The 25,928-nt window shown below is 47.9% G+C and overlaps 1 protein-coding gene and 1 long non-coding RNA gene across 2 annotated transcripts in view; one reads left to right on the forward strand and one right to left on the reverse strand.

The window, feature by feature from the left end:
* Positions 1-25,928, forward strand: part of CACNA1B (calcium voltage-gated channel subunit alpha1 B) — a 443,389-nt gene that overhangs the window by 271,264 nt on the left and 146,197 nt on the right. Inside the window, exons 14-16 of the mRNA XM_054997363.1 lie at positions 3,266-3,397; positions 4,215-4,287; positions 20,098-20,215. Of these exons, the coding sequence (XP_054853338.1) occupies positions 3,266-3,397; positions 4,215-4,287; positions 20,098-20,215 (323 nt within the window). The remainder of the gene's footprint in view (positions 1-3,265; positions 3,398-4,214; positions 4,288-20,097; positions 20,216-25,928) is intronic.
* On the reverse strand, positions 14,137-17,830 carry LOC129341983 (uncharacterized). Its single transcript, XR_008598189.1, has 3 exons — positions 17,743-17,830; positions 15,350-15,460; positions 14,137-14,913 (listed from the first exon to the last, which is right to left on the reverse strand). It is a non-coding gene; the product is annotated as an uncharacterized LOC129341983 (long non-coding RNA).

Here is a 25,928-nt window from a genome sequence, read left to right on the forward strand (position 1 = left end):
ATTAAACAGGGAATAAATTTTAATTAGGGATAGATCTGTAAGAATCTGCTCATCCCTGTTGCATATATTCTGAAAAAGTAAAAGTAGAAGTTACTGGAATAGATGTTAGTGAGGTCTGGGAAATTGCTGTCCTTCAGCAGGACATGCTGATGCCAATGGATAAATAGCCCGCTTTGTATGCTCCAGAGTTGAAAGTTGATATTGAAAAGAGATTCTCGGCACCTTGGTGATTTTTGTCTCTGCTTAAATCCCACACACCCACCCACACACATGCTGCCCTTAAGCAGGTATTTTGGCAGAGAGAATTTCAGGAAACCAGAACATCCCCCACTAGAGACTTGGATGGATCAGGGGTGCCTGTCAGTTGCTATGGATACCAACTTCTGTACTTGAAGCATCTGTGATCTTGGACAGAAGAGGAATGGAATTAATTGGCCGGAGAGGAGAGAGTTAGAAGAATTCCTGCTTGTGATCAGAAACCTCTTAATAGTTGCAGTGTAAAATGGGTTTAAATCACTGTCCAGCGTTCTATGCCTCTTGCTTGGCAGGCTCGTCTCTCTAATGTGAGATTGTTAAAGAGATCCATTGCCTTAATGGCCTTTTCTTCATTTTCTGATTCATTAGTTTTCCTAATATAAATGTTCTCTGCTTGTTTTTTTTTTCTCAGTAGGGTAAAAGAATGACAAAAGAAGGGACATTTCTGAGAACCTGCCCGTGTCCTTCGTTTGATAGCCTGCTTATTGTTGTACTCTGTTTTCTTTATGAAATATGTTTTGCACCTCCTAGTACAGCCCTTCCTAGATAATACTGTATCATCCCATAAGTTGGGAGTATAGTATGTTGGAATGCTCCTCGATATAGGAGGAGGCCAGACTAAAACCCTCTACCCTACCCATTTGCTATTTGCAGGCAGGTTTTTGTTTGTTTGTTTTACTTTGAGAAGTGTTCAAACATACAGCCCTCCTCTTGCAGTATGAAGTGGTACAGCTGAGAAAGAAACTGAACTTCATGCTCTTTCTACATGTTTCAGTCATTTCTCGGGGCCAAACTATATTGGGGCGGAGTGATTAGGGATGCCAGGCCGTAGTCTGCCACTGCTGGGGCAAGGATGGCACATAGCAAAACATCATTTCTGCTCCCCACATTTCTCCTATTGGCCAAGGAAGGTGGGAGGGCAAACGGTATACCTATGTGCCCAACAGGGACCTGTTTGCTCAAATCAGATATGATAGCTGCAGGTAAAGATAAAGGTAGTCCCCAGTGCAAGCACCGAATCATTACTGACCAATGGGGGGGACGTCACATCACAACGTTTCCTTGGCAGACTTTTTACGGGGTGGTTTGTCATTGCCTTTCCCAGTCATCTACACTTTACCCCCAGGAACCTGGGTACTCATTTTACCAACCTCAGAAGGATGGAAGGCTGAGTCATCCTTGAGCCGGCTATTTGAACCCGGCTTCCTCCAGGATCGAACTCAGGTCATGAGCAGAGCTTGGGCTGCAGTACTGCAGCTTATCACTCTGTGCCACGGGGCTCCTATGGTAGCTGCTACAGAAGTATAAATAGCAGGCCAACTTCATCAGGGTCCAATCAGCCACATGGATGGGTTTCTCTACTAGTGGACCGCTTTCTTTATTAGTAGAAAAAAGTGTTCAAGAGTTTTCAAAGATTAGGGAGTGCCAACTGTGAGGGGACTGAAGCAGTTTTCAGATGACTGCATGAAACAAATCTTTTCCATCACCTTAAAAGTTTTGCATGAATTTATGTATCTGTAAAGCTGTGCTTTTGTTCACAATTCTTTATAAATGAATGACCTGATTAGGGTGAATGAGAAAAGAAACTGCCAGGGAAAGACCAAGCCATTAAATTCTAGGTCAAGCTTTTCCCTAAATGAGTGACTGTAGTCAGAAGGTGTATTTCCTGTTTTACTTTAACCATAAATCTTTCATCTTGGCATGCTCAAGTGCTCCATATAGAAACTGGAGGATGTATAAATGGGTAGAGGATGAAAGCCAGCATGGTAAAGGGACAAGTGTTCTCATTAGCTGATGGCTGCTCAGAATTGCAACTGGTGATGCACGGAAAGAAGATGTGTCACTCAGAACTTTTCATTCATAACTGAATGGCAGGAGCTCTATAATAATTAGCCGTGGTATTCTTCGTTTCTTTCTTTAGGCAATGACTTGGGCAATTTATGAATATTATGCTCAAGCAAGCCACTTACACCAAAGTTAATAAAAACAGCAAAACAACGAAGTAAAAAATTTAAGAAAGAAAACCAATGAATGGATTAAAAACAACATAACAATTGATCAAGCTAAACAGCAAGGGATGTAATACAAACGAAAGATAAAACAGCATTCAAGCAGAGTGTGCTACAAGAATATCAGCAAGGGGCAGAATAAATTAACAAAAAAACCTTGGTTAAGTAAAAATGTCTGGTGCCAACAACATAAAAGAACTGGGCACCAGATTGGCCTCTGTATGGAGGACATTCCACAACTAAGACATTACCTCTAAAAAGGCCGTGTCACTGATTTCAGCCAAGAAATTGTGAGTAAATGGAGCAGGGCCTAAGGCGCTAGTTTTAATTGGCAGGCAAGTTGATATGGTATGGGGGGAGACCAAGAAAGGATTTGTAGATATGAGAGACCAGTGTTAAACCATGTCACAATGAACTGCCCTGCCCCATTAGGACCCACGAAACATCTGGTTGCTGGAATCAGAGCATTCCATTTCTCCACACTACGTGATCAAGTAGAGGGCAAGTGAACAGGGAGGAATACACGTGAGTCTGTTCACTTGCCGTTCAAGTGTCATTCGTCACTTGTAGCTTGGCTCCCATTTAGCTGCCTGAAATCTAGTTTCCATAAACAGTAGATGAGGTGTTTGGATTGTATAACTTCAGACTGCAGGTGAAGGGTTCACATGACAGTCTATTCATCCCTGAAAAAGCTAGCAAGTCGGCTAGGCTAGAACTACATGCTAATTTTTATGTGCAGGGGCTTCCTCCTAGTTAGATCAGTAGATATACAGATGAGGAGAAAGGGGGAAGGCTGCTTCCTCTGCAGTGTTTCTGGAGTGACTGGCTAATGTTTTGCTCATCCACGAGGCTGCGATGATGAGCAAAGTGATACTCAGTTTCCACTGCAACTGACCCAATATTACCTATTGTACTTTCTCAAGGAAAGGTTTGTTTCCCTCCAGTTTCACTGGGGATAGGTCCGTCTCCAAATTGCTAACTGGCTTGATTTGGAATTCTAGGTACTGGAACTCCCTGAGGAATCTAGTGGTCTCCTTGCTGAATTCCATGAAGTCCATTATCAGTTTGCTGTTCCTTCTCTTCCTCTTCATTGTTGTATTTGCTTTGCTGGGGATGCAGCTCTTTGGAGGACAGTAAGTTCAGACATCTTATCTTAACAATCTTTGACCAGCCAGCATTTTTCAGTCAGGGAAGAAATACAGTTCAGAGCGTTTGCAGTTTCTGGAGCTGAGCCCTCTGCCTTTGGTTTGCAGCTGGACGTTTGTGCTGTTCTAGCCTCTATGAGAGGAGTTGTCAGAATGAGTGCAAGGAGTAATGACACCAAACACCACTAAGGGATCGTTTCAGATTTCTCATCCTTGATGTTTCAACCCAAAGAATTCCACTTCGATTTTGCTGCTCCCTGATGCAAATTAAGCCTACAGCTCTTTGCTTTTGGGCCACTTTGTTTCCCCATAAAATGTTCACCGTTCCCCCCATTATTTGTGTGTTAATTAATGAGCAATATGTTGTACATCTAAATACTGTATAAAGTGCATATAAAAACATAATAAAGATTTGTCCACAATGAAAAGAATAGACAAAACCAACAGTGAAAAGTGGAGATCCAATACCGGTGACAAAAATCTAAAGGAATATAAACAATATATGTAACCTTAACCTGTCCCTAACTCTACTGTGGTAATAATGCAGCCTAACCTGGTTGTATTCTGGTGGGTGGAATGTGTGTCAAGGAAAGCTCCAGAAAAGGCTGCAGCATAATTGGAGGCTGATTTGGATCCATTATGGATTGGGAGAACTTCTGGACAGTCTAGAGCCAAAGCAGACGTCAAGATGAGTGGATGCTTAATGGTTCAGTATTTGAAATTCTCCTGTTTTGAAATTCTTAGCATGAATAGGGAGAACTGAAAACTGCACTGTGTTAATTTTTATTTTTCTGCCTTGTTCCAGGTTTCGTTTTAATGACGAAACACCAACCACCAATTTTGATACTTTCCCCACTGCCATTCTGACTGTGTTTCAGGTAAGGGTGTTCTTCGTGCAAAAGGGTATCTTGCAGATTCACACAGAAAAGAGGACATTAAAAAATAAGATTAAACAATATAATGGAGCAGAATATCAAGACTCTTTCTTCTTGGAATTGTTGAACATGTCCTAAGGGAGCAATCCTAAGCAGTTCCATACTGAGAAGTAAGTCCCATGATATTCATTGGGGCTTATTTCTAGGCAAGTGTCCTTAGAATTGCACTGTAAAATATCCAACAAGTGCATCTTGAACATTATAATACCTTGTACACATACTGATCAGGAATGCAAAAATGAAAAATGTTTGCATTTTTCAGAAATTTGCCAGCCCAAAACGTTGTGTGTGCATGAAATGTGCAGGGTGAAATGATCACTAGTAAATGAAGCCATATAACAGAACCCAATACTGAATTTGCTTTCACTTGGGAGATAGTGGAGTGGACCCTATCTCTTTACTACCACACCACTAACAAAGTTTGTAGTCTTCCACAAAGATAAGTGGCTCTTCCATTGGAGGAAGAGCTACTTGAGTTGGAGGAAGGCTCCTTAGGCTGGTTGAATCTTCCCTAGTGGGTGTGGAAATATCAATGGCTATTAATTATTGCTGCATTTCTGCAAATTTTGGCATACCATTTTTTACATTTTTAAGAAATTTGTGCTTCAAAATGAGACATAAATAACTGTTGTAGGTACAGTAAGTCTCTTTCTATGACAACAAGAATGGTTACTTATTTTAAAGAAAAGTGCCTTGAACAAATTCTTAGAAGGGTGTGGCCATGCCTCCAGTGCTAGTTTCTTTTAAATTGGTTGTACATACATTTTATTATGTATAATGACTGCAAAATTTCAACAAAATCCATTACTATGATACACAGTGCCAAATTTTGTTAAACAAGAATGACTGTGCTTGTTTAAAACATATGTACCTTTCCCACCGACTATATATTGCACAGGCTTTCCAACTTCTGGAGATCTCCCAGAATTATGACTGATCTCCAGGCTACAGTGATCAATTCCCCTGGAAAAAATGGTTGCTTTGGATGATGGACTCTATGGCATTATACTCCGAAGAGTCCCTCCCCTCCCCAAACCCCGCCTTCCACAGGCTCCTCCCCCAAATCTCCAGGAATGGCTTTGCTTCAGGAATTGAAATCAGATCAGTGTTTAGTATTCTTATAACACATTTAAACTGTGCAATAGATATTGTTAGATTTTTTAAAATCCTACCCCCCTTTTAAGGAACTCAGGATGGCATATGTGGTTCTCTTTCTTTCCTATTGTGCTGTTCCAGCTCCCTAATAGGCCTCACTATGCAAGGAAAAAATGAACGTGCCGTGGGAATAAGATTGCTTTTATCCTTGTGTTATTGGGCATGCTTCTGTGCAGGAAATGCAGGAGGCAGGGAGTATAACACCTCGCAGTCATAGCAGGTGTTTTATAAACATCATCCAGCCATTTCCTGTTGTGCCTCCCATCTACTGTAGCTGGTGATTACAATATGCCCCCGTGGCCCTGCCTGTCATGGCACAGCATTAAGAGCTGAAGTGACACGCTTTCTGTCTTTGCCTGCAGCTCCCACCAATATTAATAAGAACAATAGCCTGAGATGGGCCTGAAGTCATGAGAAAAGCAACACTGTGTTTGGCCTTTCAGTTTTTTTGCAGGATAAGATAATTGAGGGGTGGAATGATAATCAGGGAGGAAGAGAGGCTGAAGTCACCGGGTTCAGTTCAATAATGTGATCGAAGGAAGAGGAAGGAAGGCACAAACGTGAAGGGGCAGCTTCTACCTCTGCTCTTTCTTCTCGCTGTGAAATGCAGCCATTACTAGGGGTGTGCAAGGAAAAAACTTTCGGCTTTCTTGTTTCGGGATTACCCGAAACAAGATTCTCTACCGTCATTAGCCGAAAGCCGAAACAAGAATCTCTTTCGGGATTCGGGATTCGGCATTATTTCGGCATTCTTTCGGGATTCTTTCGGGTTTTTTTGCTGGGAAAATGCCTCCGTCTTTCAGGACGCCTGGAGGAGGCATTTTCCCACCAAATAAGCCCAAAATTGGTGGGGACCTTCTTCTAACCCTTCTCTAACAACTACCCAAGTTTCAGACAGATTGGACTTTGGGGGGCCATGTTATGGCCCCCCAAAGCAGGTCCCCCCATCCTCCCCATAAGAAAGCAAAGGAGCAGCATATTGTTAGCATGCTGCTGCTGATCTCTCTTCATTATTTCCTATGGGGAAAAAATGAAGAGGCAGGCTTCCTTTGCCAGGGGTGGCATTTTGCATGCAAAATGCCCCCCAGCCCTCAGGGGCCCTTCTACCACCCCTCCTCCCACCCCCCACCAAGGCTCAGCCTGCTCCCACTTGGGGGGGCCATTTCATGGCCTCCCCAAGTAGGTGCTCTAATCTCTACCACTGACAGCTGGGGGAGGCTTGTGTTGCCAGGGGTGGCATTTTGCATGCAAAATGCCCCCCAACCCTCTGGGGCCCTTCTCCCACCCCTCCTCCCACCCCCCACCAAGGCTCAGCCTGCTCCCACTTGGGGGGGCCATTTCATGGCCTCCCCAAGTAGGTGCTCTCAGCCCCTAAAGTCCACCCCTCACAGCCCCACACAAACCCAGTTCCCCCACCCCAGCTGCCACACACAGACCCAAATCCCCCCAGTAGCCCCTCACAGACCCAAATCCACCCCCACCTGCCCCACACCCACCATAACCCCAGGAACAGGCTGGCCTGCCCTCCCCTTTTGGGAACCCCTAAACTCTCTTTCCCAGGGCAGTTCTGCACAGACAAGGGGTGCCACAATGGTGGCAGTGCCAAATCGTCCCTGGGAAAGAGCACCTGCCCTGGCACACAGACAACCACCCCCCTGACCCCCCCACCACCCGCAGAGAAGGCTGGCCAGCCTGCCCCATTGTTCCCTATGCTGGGAACCAACCTCCCATCAAAGAAGGGAACACAGACACACAATCATTAAGTTTAAAAAACCTTTATTTTCTCATTTTCAAATTACAAGTGGTCAACAAATCACAACATATTACACTTATTGTCCCTCATAGCACAACACAACACAATTAACTACACATCAGAGAATCTTAAACACAATTTTTTTTTTGAAATGGACAAACAGTAAAGTTTTGAACATTACAACAGGTCACATAGTGAGCGGGCACAACAGGGCATGGAAACAGAAGATGATCATAATAACTACCAGCCTAATACAACTCTCCCTCCATAACATGACTTAATGGGGGGGAACCACAGCAACAAAATCCCCCCCCCAACCCTCTGGGGCCCTTCTCCCACCCTTCCTCCCATCCCCCCACCAAGGCTCAGCCTGCTCCCACTTGGGGGGGCCATTTCATGGCCTCCCCAAGTGGGTGCTCTGCTCTCATCTCTACCACTGACAGCTGGGAGAGGCTTGTCTTGCCAGGGGTGGCATTTTGCATGCCAAATGCCACCCTCACCCTCAGGTGCCCTTCTCCCACCCTTCCCCCCACCCCCCACCACATGCATTCCTTGACAATCAAGAAATCTGGAGTTAAATATAATGTGCATGTAAGTCCCTCAAAGACAGAAGCAATATGGAGGTAATGACCCATTTGATTTCCACAACCTCAGACACAATTAGGGATCCGTTTCCCCTTGGTGGGGGATCCCCCACTCTCACCTATCACCCCGAAGGGGGAAAGTCAGTGAATGAGCCTTCAAGGTACGCTCCAGGGGCTGCTGCCGTGATGTCACTGATGTCATCTGGCTGCCCTGAGAGTATGCCTGTGCTTTGCAGTGGGCTGATTTGGGCCCTACAGGCCAAAGCAGGATCCCTTGTGGCCCAAATCTGCCTGCTGTGAATTGTGCGTGCTCCCCAGCCTTGTGTGATGATCACATCACCTCCTAGAACAGACATCATCATGCCAGAGCATTGCCATTAAATGATCATGCGTGTGTGAACAGACCCTAAGTATCCTGTAGGCTTCAGTGATGGTATAGTAATGTTTTCACTCACATTATAGAGAGAGAGAGAGACAGAGAAGGGGGGGAGGCACTGAAGCTAGATTATTTCTTCTATTTTACTGTCCCCTTCCAAAGCCAGGGTGGCATTGGCACAATGCCCCCCTCCCCCCGGCCAGAGCCTTAGTACCAGTATGCATTGACAGGCCCATGCATCATAGTCCTTTTTGAGACCCAGCCAAGTTGTGCCTTTTGGAGAAAAATGTTCAAGTTGCTGGTGGGGGTATGAACAATTTTTAGATATCCACTGTAGTGCAATGGCTAGAGAGTTGGTCTAGAATCTGGCAGACTCTGATTCTGTGCCTTGTAGGCTTGATGGATGTTCTTGGCTCAGCCTAAGTAAACAATTGTGTTGTGTTTTCCAGAGGCAGTCTACGTGATTTTGGGGCCCTGGACAAATGTTCTGGACGGGGCCCCAGAACCAGTGCCGCCCCACCACTGGCTCCTTGCCAAGGCCAAGCAATTTGGTCACCTAGGCCCCAGATAGAGTGGGCAGGAGTGCGTTGTTTCCTTCCTCCCCCCCCTCCACCCCCTCCAACAACTAAGAAGGCCATCGGTGGAGTCACTCCAATGTGAGGCATGGAGCAGCTGTCTATTGTTAGCCTGGTTGTGATGAGGGTGAAACAAATCAAGGGAGAACAGCAATGTGTAAACCACTCTAGGTTCCCATGGGGGAGAAAACCGGGGCATAAGATAAACCTTTAATTTGGTGGGGAGGGGGTATATACATTTTATGTGTATGTGTCTGTATGTTTTATGCATTCAAATCACTTGTGGTGTACTTTAGAATTATATTGAGCTCCACAGTATCCCAAAAACCTTGTCCATGTATTGCAAACCGAAGTCAATCTACCACATCTAGGGTATTCTTCTTTTCCCTACTGCCTTCAATTTTTCTTAGCATTATTGTCTTTTCTAGTGAACCTTGTCTTCTCATGATGTGACATAAGCACTATCATCAATTGATATCTTCAAGGGAGAAAGCAGGCCTGATTTGGTCTGGATGCCACTTACATGTCTTTTTCGGAGTCCATGGTACATGTAAATTGAAACTTTCTTCCCACTTCACAGTGTGAATGCTTTTTCCTCCTATGAGCTTTGTCTAAATTTTACTGTACTGATACTGCTCATTTGGCCAAAAGGCCTGCCCTTGATCAATGCCACATTAAATACTTCATAATAAAAAAATGTTTTTAGAACCATTTAAAAGTGTCCTTAAGTGCCATACGCTGATTTAAAAAAACATAAGCTAAATGTTTGGGAACACAACCAGATATGTGAATGACTGAAATGCAGCCCAATCCCACTGCTACTTAAAATCCATTTTTGATGGAGGTCTGGATTGTCTTACATTGGTGTCATTGGGCTTGGAATCAGGAACCTGGAAGCGTTCCATGGGGGCTACAACTTTCATGCCAAGGCTAAGAGGGTGGGAACGGGATCTCTCTGGGGTGGCAAACTCTGGCCTTGGAAGTTACTGGCAATTTGGGGGTGGGACTTGTGGAAAGGAAAATCTGAGTAGGGATCTCCCCCAGAATCCATGGTCCGCATTTGCCCTCTAAAGAGATTGCCCTTGGAAGCAGCCAGTTTCTCTGTAGGGAACTACTCTCTCTAACCTGAACTCAAGCCCAACCAGGAGTTTGGCAGCCCTAGGAAAATTTCAGAAAAAGATGGCAAAGGAGGGCCAGCAACCGATAGAGGCATGGAAGCCCACACCAGGACAGTAGCAGGGGCCTACTTGGGCACAAGGGACAACCAGTGCTCTCATCCCCCATAGTCCACTCCTTACAGCCCCACACAAACCCAGTTCCCCCACCCCAGCTGCCACACACAGACCCAAATCCTCCACTCAGCCCCTCTCAGAACCAAAACCACCCTCAGCTGCCCCACACCCAGTACCCCAGGAACAGGCTGGCCAGCCTGCCCCATTGTTCCCTATGCTGGGAACCAACCTCCCATCAAAGAAGGGAACACAGACACACAATCATTAAGTTTAAAAAACCTTTATTTTCTCATTTTCAAATTACAAGTGGTCAACAAATCACAACATATTACACTTATTGTCCCTCATAGCACAACACAACACAATTAACTACACATCAGAGAATCTTAAACACAATTTTTCTTTTGAAATGGACAAACAGTAAAGTTTTGAACATTACAGCAGGTTACATAGTGAGCGGGCACAACAGGGCATGGAAACAGAAGATGATCATAACTACCAGCCTAATACAACTCTCCCTCCATAACATGACTAAATGGGTGGGGGAACCACTGCAACAGGGTCCAGCAGAACCTATGTCATTTCCTGTGGCTGTGCTTTCAGTTCAGACACACAAAGCTGAACTGGGCACTTCCAAGGCACTGGACAATGGTATTTCTGGAGCAGTTCTGCAGAGGTCTCCCCCCACCCCCACACCAGCCTCAGAATTTACCTGGGAACATCTGTGAGAGATCATCATTGGCCGGTGCCCATCCACCACTCTACCCGCATCCCCCAACCATGCAAACCCAACATTAACATCAAATTTTTTTTTTTTTAAACATGAACATTCAATCAACTTTTAAAAAACATAATCACAACATTTTTTTTTGGTTTTTTTTCCTTTTTTTTACATGAACAGAACATCAACTTTTAAAAAACATAATCACAACATTTTTTTGGGTTTTTTTTTTTTCATGAACATTCAATCAACTTTTAAAAAACATAATCACAACATTTTTTTTTGGTTTTTTTTTCCTTTTTTTTACATGAACGGAACATCAACTTTCAAAAAACAGTACAACAATTCTTCTACAATTTTTTTTTACAAGGAGTTCATCTGATAAAAACACCTAAGCAATCCCTATCTAACCTGTTTCTCCCTCCAGTAGCAATCCATGTTTCTGGGGCATTATTTCTCATAATAAATTTGGTCCCACAGGGTATGTCTCAGTGATGGGAGATGTTTTGAATACCCTGGGGGGGGGGCTTTCAAATTGCTGGGTGTTTTCCCTTTGCCACTGGTTCCTAACCACCCTCCCTCTACTGGCCGGTTTTAACTGTATATACAGGGTTTTATACAGGGGAGAGCGCGATTCCAAAGGATTGGACTCATAGAGGATGCAGGCCACAAGTTGGGCTCACCTCAGTCACTCTGGAAGTCCAGTCCTGAGAAATCGAAGAGGCGAGAGTTGACCTTCAGGAAGGTCAACTGCTCGACTCTCCATGGGAGAAGGCGAGTGCGATGTGGGCCGACAATGTCGCCCGCATGTGAAAAGACGCGCTCGCTCTCCACGCTCGTCGGAGGGCATGAGAGCAGCCGCTGCGCCTCGAGGGAGAGGTCCGGCCAGACCGACTCCTTCCTGGCCCAGTAGCTGAGCGGATCGGTGGAGAGCGACTCGCAGGGCTCCGCGAGGTAGTCCCTGACCATCGCCTCCGCCGGATCCTCTCTCACGGTCCTCACGACCCCAGAGGGGACGAGGGCCCACCGGAGCATCTCCATCTCCATCGGCACTCTGGTGGTGGCCTCGGGGGGGGCCTGCGCAGAGGGGGCGTCAGAGGGACCCGCACGGCAGGGCCCCTCTTGCGTCCCCCCTGTCGACAGGCGTCCCCTCTTGGCCTGCCTGCGCCTCACCCAAGAGCAGAGCCCGTCTCTGGCTTGGGTGAGGTTCCCGTCCCGCTCGGCGAAAGTGCCCTTTATGCGCGGGTCACACATGGTCGCCAACATGTATGACTCTTCCTTAGTGAGAGGAGTTAGCCTGGCAGCTATGCCCTGCTGCAGCCTTCTCACTAATGCGCGCACCGCTGGAACAAGGTCAGCACGGGGCGCGACCCGGTCTGCAAGGGTGGCCAGATTCCTCTGGAGCGTGTGCACCAGGGGAATGACCAGACCGAGGGTCGCCGTGTCTGACGAGACCGCCACAGTGAAGTCCTTGAAGGGCTTCAGGACCTCCACTGTCTGGGTGATGGTGAGCCAATCCTCCCGGTTGAACTCACCCACCTGACTCGCACCGCGGTGCTCGGAGAGCCACGCGTGGAGTGCGGCCTGCTGCTCCACCAAGCGCTCAAGCATGGCGCAGGTGGAGTTCCAGCGAGTGCTGACGTCAGTGATCAGAGCGTGCTCTGGCACACCTGTCCTGACCTGTGTCTGGCGCAGTTCGTGCGTGGCCTTCACGCTGCGCGAGAAGTGACCCGTGAGCCTCCGACATTTCTGGACAAGTAACTGGAGTTCACGGGTCCGGGTATCCACGGGTTCCTTCGAGGAGCCCAACCCCAGCGCATCTCTCACCACTAGGTGAAGCTTGTGAGCGGCACAGTAGACGCTCTCTCGGCTCACTAGATGCGCCGCTGCCCTCATGTTCTTGCCACCGTCCGTCACCATGCATCCCACGGTGGCGGGTCCCTGGCCTATCCACTCGTCCAACTGTCTCCTTAAGGTGGCAGCGATGTTCTCCGCCGTGTGGGACACGTCGAGCACCTCGGCGTGAAGCAAGGCCTTGCAGTAGCCGGCCTGGCGGTCTCGCATCCTTCCCTGTCTAGCTGTGCTAGGCACCTCCCCCCGGCCCCCACCCAGAACCGACTCGGGTTCCCACCAGTGAGCAGTAAGCGAGAGGTACGCTTGCTGCACACTTGGGCAGGTCCAGATGTCCGATGTGAAGTGCACAGTTCTCCCGGCAACCCGGGACAGCTGTGCCTTCACATGATCCCTGGCAGCCCTGTAAAACGAGGGCACCACCGATCTGCTCAACGACGTGCGAGCAGGGACGGCGTACCAGGGAAAGCAATCTTGGAGCAGCCCTGAGAAGCCGAAGTCTTCAACTACGGAATACGGTTGCCCATCCACTGCTATCATGTTGACGATGTGGCGCGTGATGCGCCTGCTCGCCCTCCGGATCCCCTCTCTGGGCACACTAGCGCCCTGCATACCAAGCATCTCCGGGAGAGAGGCTTGGCGTCCCTTTCCTGCAGGTACCCTTGGGGGGAGAGCACCAGAGGAGCCTGCCTCCTTCTGGCTAGCTGGCGGCCGTGCGGCGCCACTCGAACCCTCCTCCCGAAGAAGCACCGCCTGGTGGTGCCTCTTCATATGGTACCTCATCCCAGACGTGGAGAGATGCCACACATCTTTGCCACGGCTGACGCGCTGCCTACAATGCAGGCACAGGGCTGCTCGGGGATCCTCCGTTGCCTGGAAGTGCTTCCAGATTTCGGAGGAAAAGGGCATCCCACGCTTCCCAGGAGAAGCGCTTTCGGGACCACCCTGCGGCACCTCCTGTGAGGTGCTCTGGCCGGACACACCGTGTCCCACTCTCGGCCGGGCAGGTGGGGATGGACGAGGCTGAAGGGGCAGAGATGTGGGCTCTTCCACCACAGTCTCTGCCTCTTCCTCCCGCGTCCTCTCCTCCTGCACAGCCGCGAGAGGCCTGCTGCTGGCCTCAGAGGAAACTGGGGTGGACCGCCCCAGGGGGGGTCTCACGGGCAGTTCCTCCAACATCCTCTGGGTTCCTGGGGTGAGCGGGAGCGCAGGGAAAGTCATGTGCTCCGCGCCCATCCCAGGAGACACCACATGCTGCCCCTCCTCCAGCAGCTGGCTCGCAACCACTGGAGGAGGAGGAGCCTCAGCAGCAGGCCCCTGCCCAGTGCCAGCCCCTGCCTCACGCACCCGGGTTGGGGGTGGCCCTCCAGCAGCTGCCTCAGGAAAGAGAGTCTTGCGAACCCTCTTCCTGTCACCAGAAGCCAGGCTGGTGAACGGCAGCAGCGCAGGGGAGGGCCTCCTCCGCTCAGATGGAGGGGCTGCCGCAGCAGTCCCCCTCCCCCTCCCCTCCTCCCCTCTAGATTTCTCCCTAGCCTTTCCCCCGGGGCCCCTCTCTGCTTTCCTCTCCGACATACTTTCCCCTCCCAAATTCAACCCTAACTAATCAGAAAAGATTTAGAAAACAAAGGTCAACTTTGTTTTCAAGACCTAACTAACCTGCTCTAAATCTGTGCTTCTAGTGGCTCTGTGACTTGGAGATGAACAATCAAGTGCCTTTTTAAGCAACCCTATTTATGTCAGGGAACCTGAGCCTGCCAATCAGCTGAATTCCTCTGGAATTGAGCTGGCCCTAAACCCCAATAACAGGTGACAAAGCCTTAAACACTCACACACTAGTATGCCCGGGCCGGCCTGGCACCACCACGGGTGCCAGAGATGGGCGGTGGAACCCTAGTTATGGGGGCACTAATGGGAAGCCTATTGACAGCTATTACAAATTTTTATATATATATATATATATATGGAATTCAAACCTAACACTCACTCACTAATGCTTTCCCTGCTGAGTCCCTATTTAGTTTTTTAAAAAAAACTAGGCTCGGTTTCCCTAATAATTATGTTGAGGGCAATTATCCACTGATCACCTACCAACTGGCCTACCTACCTAAGAGACACTATTTAGCGGGACCGATGTATCTGTGGTATGTCGGTGTGGGGTGTGGATGTGGTGTTTTGAAGATGAGCCTCCCCCCTCCCAAGCTAGCAAGAACCCACCCCCAAGGCCACCCAAATGTGAACCCGGACTCGCTCACAGTAACACCAGTCCTGCAGTCCAGCGATGTTCAGGCGGTCTTGCAGCTGGTCCTCCTCTCCTCCACGATGCTGTCAAGAAAATTGGAAATGTTAGCAGAGTCAACACCACACGCCGCACACGCAACCCCAAAATTCAAGGCCCCGTTGCACAAGCCAAGTCAGCCCCCCCCCCTTAAAGGCTAGGGCCAACCAGCAGCAAAACAAAACACATCCACCCAGCAGAGCTTCTGGCCTGTGCAGGCCAGAAGCTGGCACACTCATTTTTTAGTCCTGTGAAACAGCAGTTCATGCCCACCCCACACTCAAACTTGAAAAATGAAACATGAAAGAAAGCAGGCACTGCGATCAATGCTGGCCCCCCTAACCCCCAAACAATATCCTCTTGCCCAACCAGAAAATGCCCCCCCCCCCGGCCCAAGCCATAAAGACAGAGCCAAAGCATATGCTCGCAGGTAGGCACAGCAGCAGACATAAGCTCAAAAACCAAATTTAACAACAACCCTACCAGTCCACCAGTGCAGATGTCCAGCAATGTTGATCCTCCACGCAGAGATCTGCAGGCCGATGTCCACCAAGTGCAGTCCAGTCCAGAAGAGGTCCACCAACGATAAACAACCTGAATGTGAAGCAAAACAGTGAGTGCCAGGCCAGCAAACGGGAAGGGTTACCAAAGCCGGAGCAGCAGGCCTGTGTGTGGGCCGAAGGCTGGCACAGTTGATCAGGACGGAGCCTGTTGGGAATCCTTGCAAGCAGGGGACCAGACACAGAAAAGCAAGCCACACCATTCCAGATTGTGAAGCACAACTGTGAGTGCCAGGCCAGCAACCAAAAAGGGTTACCTTGGCCAAAGCAGCATACCTGTGTGTGGCCCACAGGCTGGCACAGTTGATCAGGACGGAGCCTGTTGGGAATCCTTGCAAGCAGGGGACCAGACACAGAAAAGCAAGCCACACCATTCCAGATTGTGAAGCACAACTGTGAGTGCCAGGCCAGCAACCAAAAAGGGTTACCTTGGCCAAAGCAGCATACCTGTGTGTGGCCCACAGGCTGGCACAGTTGATCAGGACGGAGCCTGTTGGGAATCCTTGCAAGCAGGGGACCAGACACAGAAAAGCAAGCCACACCATTCCAGATTGTGAAGCACAACTGTGAGAGCCAGCCAGAAGAAAGGCTTCTGGCCTGTGTAGGCCCAAAGCTGGCACACTCTTGTTTTAATCTTAAAACAGTGGATCAAGCTTAAAGAAGGCAAGCACAACAACCAATGCTGAACCCCCCCCCCCCCCCCACCATCAAACATTGTCTGCCCAACCTGTCCCCCAGGCCATACCTGTGTGTGGCCCACAGGCTGGCACAGTTGATCAGGACGGAGCCTGTTGGGAATCCTTGCAAGCAGGGGACCAGACACAGAAAGGCAAGCCACACCATTCCAGATCGTGAAGCACAACTGTGAGAGCCAGCCAGAAGAAAGGCTTCTGGCCTGTGTAGGCCCAAAGCTGGCACACTCTTGTTTTAATCTTAAAACAGTGGATCGAGCTTAAAGAAGGCAAGCACAACAACCAATGCTGAACCCCCCCCCCCCCCACCATCAAACATTGTCTGCCCAACCTGTCCCCCAGGCCATACCTGTGTGTGGCCCACAGGCTGGCACAGTTGATCAGGACGGAGCCTGTTGGGAATCCTTGCAAGCAGGGGACCAGACACAGAAAAGCAAGCCACACCATTCCAGATTGTGAAGCACAACTGTGAGAGCCAGCCAGAAGAAAGGCTTCTGGCCTGTGTAGGCCCAAAGCTGGCACACTCTTGTTTTAATCTTAAAACAGTGGATCAAGCTTAAAGAAGGCAAGCACAACAACCAATGCTGAACCCCCCCCCCCCCACCATCAAACATTGTCTGCCCAACCTGTCCCCCAGGCCATACCTGTGTGTGGCCCACAGGCTGGCACAGTTGATCAGGACGGAGCCTGTTGGGAATCCTTGCAAGCAGGGGACCAGACACAGAAAAGCAAGCCACACCATTCCAGATTGTGAAGCACAACTGTGAGAGCCAGCCAGAAGAAAGGCTTCTGGCCTGTGTAGGCCCAAAGCTGGCACACTCTTGTTTTAATCTTAAAACAGTGGATCAAGCTTAAAGAAGGCAAGCACAACAACCAATGCTGAACCCCCCCCCCCCCCACCATCAAACATTGTCTGCCCAACCTGTCCCCCAGGCCATACCTGTGTGTGGCCCACAGGCTGGCACAGTTGATCAGGACGGAGCCTGTTGGGAATCCTTGCAAGCAGGGGACCAGACACAGAAAAGCAAGCCACACCATTCCAGATTGTGAAGCACAACTGTGAGAGCCAGCCAGAAGAAAGGCTTCTGGCCTGTGTAGGCCCAAAGCTGGCACACTCTTGTTTTAATCTTAAAACAGTGGATCAAGCTTAAAGAAGGCAAGCACAACAACCAATGCTGAACCCCCCCCCCCCCCCACCATCAAACATTGTCTGCCCAACCTGTCCCCCAGGCCATACCTGTGTGTGGCCCACAGGCTGGCACAGTTGATCAGGACGGAGCCTGTTGGGAATCCTTGCAAGCAGGGGACCAGACACAGAAAAGCAAGCCACACCATTCCAGATTGTGGAGCACAACTGTGAGAGCCAGCCAGAAGAAAGGCTTCTGGCCTGTGTAGGCCCAAAGCTGGCACACTCTTGTTTTAATCTTAAAACAGTGGATCAAGCTTAAAGAAGGCAAGCACAACAACCAATGCTGAAACCCCCACCCCACCATCAAACATTGTCTGCCCAACCTGTCCCCCAGGCCATGCCAAGAATAAACTGCAACACCTTTTTGCAGAGGCAGGCCACAGCAGCACATTGCCCAGCATCAAAAAAATTTACAAAAATTTTAAAAAGGCCTACCAGGTGTCCTCTCAGGATGTCCAGCACAGTTGATCCTCCAGGCAGATGTCCTCCAGGCTCCAGGTGCAGTCTCTCTTCTTCTCCTCTCTCGGTCACAGCTCAGCAGCAGCAGCAACAGAAGTGTTCCAGACAGTCTTGCTCCAAATTTAAATCCCCTGCTGCAGCCTCAGCCAAAGATTTAAATCTATTGGCTGGCATGAGAATGCAGCAGTGGGATTGGTGACTCCTAAAGTCCCCAGTCCCCTGCCTTTCCCCACCCACACTCCAAGAGCCACCCTCCTCCTGCTCCCCCTCCCCTACCTGTTAGTTTTGGCGGGAATCTCTGCTGCTTTGCAAATGCAAAGTGCAATGCAATGCTTGCACCTTGCATTTGCAAGGCAAAGCAGGATTCCCTATCCTCCTTTGCAAGAGGGGTGGGGGGTGACAGAAGGAGTGAGTGATTCACTCCTTCTCCCCCCCTCCCCTCTGCTAAGAGCCTGCAGGAAGCCTTTGCTTCCAGCAGGATTTTGCTAGCCGCTTGCTAAGGCAAACGGCTAGCAAAATCAAAATGGCGATTCTCGAATGCCGAAAGAATGCCGAAAGAATCCCGAAACGTTTCGGGTTTTTCTTTCGGCAATCCCGAAACGTTTCGGCATTCCCCGAAACGTTTCGGGATTCTTGAAGAATGCCGAAACACTTTTGTTTCGGCATTCTTTCGGCATTCTGAATGCCGAAACGCACATCCCTAGCCATTACACACACACACACACCCCTTGTTACTGATGTACACATGTTAGGCATGCCAACTCCAGTTCAGGAAATTCCTAGAGATTTGGGGGCAGAGCCTGGGGAGGAGAGGGACCTCAGCAGGCCATAATCCCATAGAGTCCACCCCCACCCACCTCACACGCCACTGTTTTCTCCAGAGGAACTGATTGCTGTAGTCTGGAGTTCAGTTGTAATTCTGGGAGAACCCCTGAAGTTTGGCATCCCCAACACATTATAAAATGCCACAAAAAAACCCTGTGACAGTATGGGATGGATTGTATCAGGATTCTTTTTGTACACTGTTTACTGATGTACATCTGTGCTCATGCCTATTGGTAGAAAACCACACAATCTTTATCAACTATCAACTTACGCAGCAATGCAACAGGGAACATTCTGTGGCATCTCAGCAGGGCTTTTTTTCTGGGAAAGGAGGTGGTGGAACTCAGTGGGTTGCCCTAGGAGAAAATGGTCACATGGCTGGTGGCCCCGCCCCCTGATCTCCAGACAGAGGGGAGTGTAGATTGCCCTCCGCGCTGCTCCAGCAACAGGGAGGGCAATCTACACTCCCCTCTGTCTGGAGATCAGGGGGCGGGGCCACCAGCCATGTGACCATTTTCAAGAGGTTCCGGAATTCCGTTCCACCGCGTTCCAGCTGAAAAAAAGCCCTGCATCTCAGTATGGAAAATGCTGTAATTTGATGCAGGAGTGACCTGCTCCCCAACTGAGGCTAATGGAAAGAATGCAAGGCCAGAGCCATATATCACACATGCGTGATGGGCAGCTTTTTCCTGTGGATGGGTACTTTAGGTTCCGAGGAACTTTTAATTAGTGTGCTGCGGCATCATGGTTAGGGTGTCAGACTAGAACCTGAACAACCCACGTTTGAATCTCCCCTCTGCCATGGAAGATCACTGGATGACTCTGGGCCAGTCACATTCTCAGCCTAATCTACCTCACAGGGTTGTTCTGAGGATAAGAAGAATGCCACTTTGGGTCCCATTGGGGAAAAGGCTGGGAATGAATTTTTTTTAAAAAATACATTTCTTGTAACATTCTCATAATTGCCTCGTGCCGCAGAGATTGAGTTAAAAAAGCCCTGCAGGATATTTTTCCCAAGCCACAGACAGTTATCTAAAATGAAAAACATCCATCCCTTTTCTTTTTCCTTTCCCTTAAAAGCTTCCTGATCAGTTCATGTCCAAACAGAATTATAACAATTTAAAATACATAATAAAGCAGCATCAAAAGGTAAAACGTAGAACCAAGATTGTAACTTAGTCAGGCTCCTCAAAGATTCTACTGAGCAAAAAGCATTTTTGCAAGCCTCTAAAAGGCACCAGGGGTCGCCATAAGTCGACTCTGACTTGAGGGCACCACCCCCACCCACACAGCCACACCCCCACACCCACGCACACCCCCACACAAGGCTGCAAGGGAGCTTGCAGGGTGAGCTTGTTTTATTGGAGAACTCTGTAATAAAGGCACCACTGTAAGATAACACTTGCATCTTGTAACCTGTGGCCTCACTTCGGATAGCCAGAGAAATTGCTGCAGCCTTTGTCTTGTTTTTTCTTTCTGTCTCACACTTTCTAATTAACTTTTCAGATTCTGACTGGGGAAGATTGGAATGCAGTGATGTACCAGGGGATCGAATCCCAAGGGGGTGTCCACTCAGGAATGTTCTCTTCGATCTACTTTATCGTCCTGACGCTTTTTGGTAACTGTATCCTTGCCCTGCGTAAATTTGATTCACTAATGGTGTTTTGCGCCACCTCTTCACTAGCAGACGCACATTTCAAATCAGGGGTGGCCAGCTAATGGGCAGCTGGTGAAAGTTACTGGAAAGCCATTAAGTGGGAAATTGATCCATGGTGAAATGAGCCTGTTTATGAAAAAGGAAAGATCAGTATTTCAGAAACCTTTAGATGCTGAAAACCTAGACACCTGACGGTCTACTTGCACAGCAATATATCCTAAATTACCCACTTCCTTTTTTCTGGAAAAAGTGTAACTTCCTTCTTTTTCATATATTAACATTTGTTATGTTTTAAAATGGCAAGAACAGAGGGCTAATGCAACCGTTCAGCAGCCAGAATCATAAACAAATACGTTTATTGAAATTTGCACACTGTAAGAGCTAAGCAGGACATGATGGGGGCTGTGTTTTTATTCTTGTGTTTTCCCTGTTCATGTATGAGTGGAGGAGGGGGGAGGAGTGTTGTTTTACACAATAACAAGCACGTGGGGAAAGGGAGTTCCTTTGTTCTGCTTGACTGTTTAAAACACTTTTCTCCAAGCCCAGCTCTGATTAAGGAAATGAGGCAGGCAGGGGAGAAAAGGGCTTGAAATAATGGAGCATGGTGAAGTAAGGAGTAGGAGTGGGAGCTTTAGTTCCCTGTTCTTTTTTTCGTGTGAAAATGGATCACTATACCAGCTTTATATGTGAATGGGGTGCGTGTGTGAATGAATCCCTGATAAGGGCAGAAGATGCCTGATGCAGGGAGCAAACCTAACCAGGTGTACTCTGAAGCAAGTCCCAATGTATTCAGTGGGGTTTACTCCCAGCAAAGTGTTCTTATGATTGTAGCTGCGGCCACTTTGCTGAATCTTTGCTGGTTGGGGTCGTGCTGGTGCCTGGTTGGGAGCTGGGGAAACATCTGTAAACTGGCTTGAGTTTCAGGATGGAAGAAAGAAGAGAGACACATGCAATAAATAATACATGTATGTGCCAGGCCCTCCTATGTCTCCTTTGGCCCTGATATGGTATAGTTGTATGACTTGAAGGCACATGATGCAGCCACCTTGCGGAAGTTAAACAGGTTTGGGCCTTGTCAGTACTTCAGTGGGAGACCTCCTAGAAATGCTATGAAAGCTGCCATGTTCTGTGCTGGATGAAAGATGGGGCCGCCCTCTTTATGTCTAGTTTGGCCCTGAAGTTCTTCTTTTTTTCGTAGAGAGGGACATACCCCCCTGCAAAGTTACTGCTGGTCATTTGCCATTGCATTTCTTGACTCACACTCCTTCCTTGCTGCTCACTTGAATGCCAAATGGTGCCAGCGATCCAGCACCTTGGAATTCTTTGGGGAAAATGTGAAGCACACCTAGTCACTGGCCGTTTCTACACTACTCACCTTCATCCGGAACACTGCGGAATGTTGCGAAAAAACCCCGCGGAAGATAGCGTCTTCTCGCGCGAGTTTTGCACGATGTCGCACAAAACTCACACAAGAAGATGCTATCTTCCACGGGGGTTTTTTTTGTGACGTTCCAAATGAAGGTGAGTAGTGTGGAAACGGCCACTGCCAGTGCATGGCAATGCACATTCTCACACACACCTTTAAGCATGCAAAGGAAGCATCTCCTCTTCTGTGAAAGACAAGGAGAAATGCCTCTTTTAAAGATCTGGTTCATACATATAGGAGGATGGATTCACGGTGAAATGGCCAGCAGCTGAGTCAGTAAAATGGACAGCGTTGCTTCACAGTGGCAATGGAGGGTCATATTTTGGAATTGCTTCCCTATCTTCCTGCAAGAAGAAAATCAGAACAGCAAGCAAAGACAGGTGAAGCACCTCCTTCCCTCCTGTTCCACTAGTCTTCTGTTTGTGTGGAGATTTATATGCAATCTATTCTGCTGCCTCGGGGCTCTGCCACCCCATTCCTACCTTATTCTCCCACTTGTATGAACCAGGTCTTGAATGGTACTCAACACCCATGTTTTCAGAAGTATATTTGCATTTTTAAAAGCATGAAAATAATTAGAGCATTAATCACTGATACTTTGTAACTGATCACTGTGTTTTTAGTCAGCTAATTGCAGCTAAGAATTGACTTAACATTGCAGCCCTAAACAAAGCGTTCGATTAACTGGGGAGAAAAAAATCATTCTATGAGGAAGAAACATCATTTTGCTATATAGTAAAATGTCTTCTTTTGATTTGGTTTTTGTATCCTACACAAATGTGCTATTTGTATGTTCAAAATTAGACAGTCTCTCTCATACATTAAGTGCTCAGACTTGGACTAAAAGAGTCTGCGCCGCTCAGCGGCGCAGAGGGCAATCCAAACTCCCCTCTGTCTGGAGATCAGGGGGCGGGGCCACCAGCCATGTGACCATTTTCAAGAGGTTCCGGAACTCCGTTCCACCGCGTTCCCCCTGAAAAAAAGCCCCGACTACAGCTACCAGGGTGTGCTTATTTTAATCTATGTATATTTCATTTCCTAGCATGTGTCCATAGCAGCTTATTGTAACAGAAGAAAAATCATAATAAAACACAAGTAAAGTACCAACAGCACCAGAAATAACCAGAAAAATGTATCAACCAGTCTGGAATGTCACTCTCTGGAGAAATCCCAGTGAAAAAGACATTGATCTCAGCCTTTCTAATAGTTAAACAATTTTTCACTTCCAAAGGCAGTTGATTCCGTTGCCACAATGTCCCATGTGTAAAGGCCCTGCTTATAGCAACAGACATTTGTGTTGCACAGATACGTGCAAAACTGACACAGGGCCTGAACTGATGCACAAAGATAGGAGGAGGATCTGTGTACGGAGAGGAACTTGCCATTGTGCGACTTCCATTTGCTTCAGTGAAGCTCACTCCGGAGAAGTTCTTGGCTGAGTGAGCTGATAATCCAAGTAATAAAATATTTTCCTGGTTACAGTTAAATTACAGATGAGCTGGAAAAGGGTTATGATTTAATAACAGTCATTATTCTTTTAAGCATGTGGAGTCGATCATCCATTCATGGGACTGCTGCATATGAACCTTTCAGGTACAGTTTGGGGGCACCATGCTGTGCCCACTCTTCGAAGAAAATTCTGTTTCTCTTGATGGATGATTCCACCGGACAAGATGCTTTTAAGAATTATTTCTTCTGTCTCCTCCTTGCTTTTCTTTCTTTTACATTTCAGCGGCTGGTACTGATCATGCTTACTATATCTCCAAGAAACGGCAATGGCTGTGATTGCAAGAGCTTTATCCGCTGTATCCCACCGTTGCTGGCTGCAAATCTTTGATTCCCATTGTTGCATTCTGAACAACTGATAATGTACTCATGCACCACAGATTAGAGGAACCTACAGGCTGCCTTGCATTTTATTTATTTAATTATTTCTATGCCATCTTTCCACCTAATTAGGGTCCCCAAGGCAGTAAACATCAAAACATTTAAACCGTTAAAACAGCATTTAAAATAAGGTACATATAAAATATTTAAACAATTCAATAAAACACATTTAACAAACACTTGTAACAACGAGGGAGAGCCAGTAACAGTTACTAGGGGAATGCAAAACAAAAGAAGAAAGTCTTCACCTGCTGGCAAAAGACAATGATAGAAGGAGAGAGAGGAATCTCTCTGGGAGGGAGTTGCAAAGTTTTGGCACCACAACCCATCTAGCCTCAGATGGCAGGAGCACCCAAAGCAGGGTCTCTGAAGAAGATTGAAGTGAACAGGTAGGTTCATATGGGAGAAGGCGATCCTTCTGGTATGCTGGCCCCTATAGGGCTTTAAAGGGCATTGAATTGGGTCCAAAAGCAAATTGGGAACCAGTGTAAATGGTAGTATGCTCCCTACAGCCCACTTCAGTCAACATTCTAGTCACAGCATTCTGTACCAACCATAGCTTCCAGGCAGTCTGCAAAGGCAGCCTCACATACAGATTGCAGTAATCCAGATGTCACCAGGTCATGCCACCACAGTGGCAAGATTTTTCCTGCCCGAGAAGGGCTGCAGTTGGCTCACCAGCTAAAGCTGGTAAAAGGCTCCCCTGGCCACCACTGCTACCTGTTTATCCAGCAGGAAGCTCAGGTCCTGTGGGTACAAATCTGCTCTTTTAGGGGAAGTACAGCTCCATCCAGAAATTGCAGAAATCAAGAACTATTCTCTGATTCTCGGAGACTGATGAAAACAAGTTCATTGCAACAGAATTGCTGCAGAGATTAAACTCACAAGGAGACTGTGATGCCCTCTCAGAGTAGGGAAGTATCATACCTGTGGTCCATGAGGTCTTGAAAGCACCAGCCCTGTCACTGCTTTGTTGCTCAGGTTATTTTATTGGAAGCTGACCAGTCCAAGCCCCTGAAGGCATGGTTAGCTTCAAAGCAGAAGAGCCACACTGCTCTCCTTGCCTCTCTGGCTTCTTCTTCTTCCCCATTCTCTTTCTAACTGGCTTGGTTTTCCTCTTCTGCTACTGTGCCCTCTCCCTCCAGTCAGCGCCCCCATTTCCCCTTCCTCCCTCTTTATGGCCCCAGCTCCACATCTGGTCCTTATGCTAAGCCTCACCCTCCTCTTTCCTGCTCCCTAGCTAGCTTAGCTGCTCTTTAGCCTCTGCTCTCCATGGCCACACCCTGCCTTAAGCCCCTTGGCCCAGAATGCCATTGCTCTTCTGTCCAGGCTCGCCTGCTGCCTCCATGTCTTCTGATCCACCCTATGGCAGCCTGCCAAAGATGCCATGTTGCTAAGGCTATCCTAGCTGCACTCTCCATCCCCTGACCCACACTGCTTCACGCAGGGGAGGCTTGCTGCATCTTCTTTGCCAAGTAGCCCACTACAGGGACAAGACAAGCAAGCTTTTCGTATGCACATGCATGTAAGCAAAAAACCACCACATTTAACAGCATGAAGGGAAAAAACACTTTGATAAAGCCAACTTTCCCTTATGGGATTTGCTGAAGTTATTTGCTCTTTTTCACTGGAATCACTCTGGATTTGCAGGGACACCGCAAAATCAGGCAGTTTGGTCTCCACAGACATCCATCTTCTCAAGTGTTTCAGGCATAACCTGATTCAAAGGAGGAGAAATCCCTGATTTGCTTTAATATGCAGTTTCTAATTAACATTAATGAGAGTTTCTATGCTGGCTTGTGGGTGATGCTTTTGAACATGACTATTCCCTCAGTTTACCCTGCTGGTAGCATATCAGCGGGCCTTTTCCTTCAAGAGGATGCCTGCACTTTGTAGGGGGAAATCAAATGTGATTCATATATGGCCAAAGGAACTTTGTTTTCTCAAGTGGGTGAATTTGAGCAATAAAAACTTCAGGAGGTCTTGCAATGTCTCTGACGGTGCTGAGGGTTCAGCTCTTGGGTCACACAATTTGAGAGCTGCTAAAGCATGATCAGTCAGCTTCAATGGGCTTCCACTATTGCAGTGCAAAAAGAAGCAGAAGCCCATCTTTGCAGATAGATGGAACAGGCCCAAATAAACTGTTGCCTAATGGTCTGACACCAGCAAGAGTGCAGAGTAATTACTCAAGTAACAGAAAGTGACTGATGATGTTGAGAAATGGTCATAACATCCTACTAGAATCTGCCCAAATTATGAACCTTTCCAGCTTGGTGACCCTGCACTTACACAGACTACAAGTAATAAAAACAACCACACAAGTCACAAATACCTCTCCTGCTGTCCCACTTGCACTTGCCTTTATCT

Source organism: Eublepharis macularius, chromosome 14, assembly GCF_028583425.1.
Source record: "Eublepharis macularius isolate TG4126 chromosome 14, MPM_Emac_v1.0, whole genome shotgun sequence".
NCBI lineage: Eukaryota > Metazoa > Chordata > Lepidosauria > Squamata > Eublepharidae > Eublepharis > Eublepharis macularius.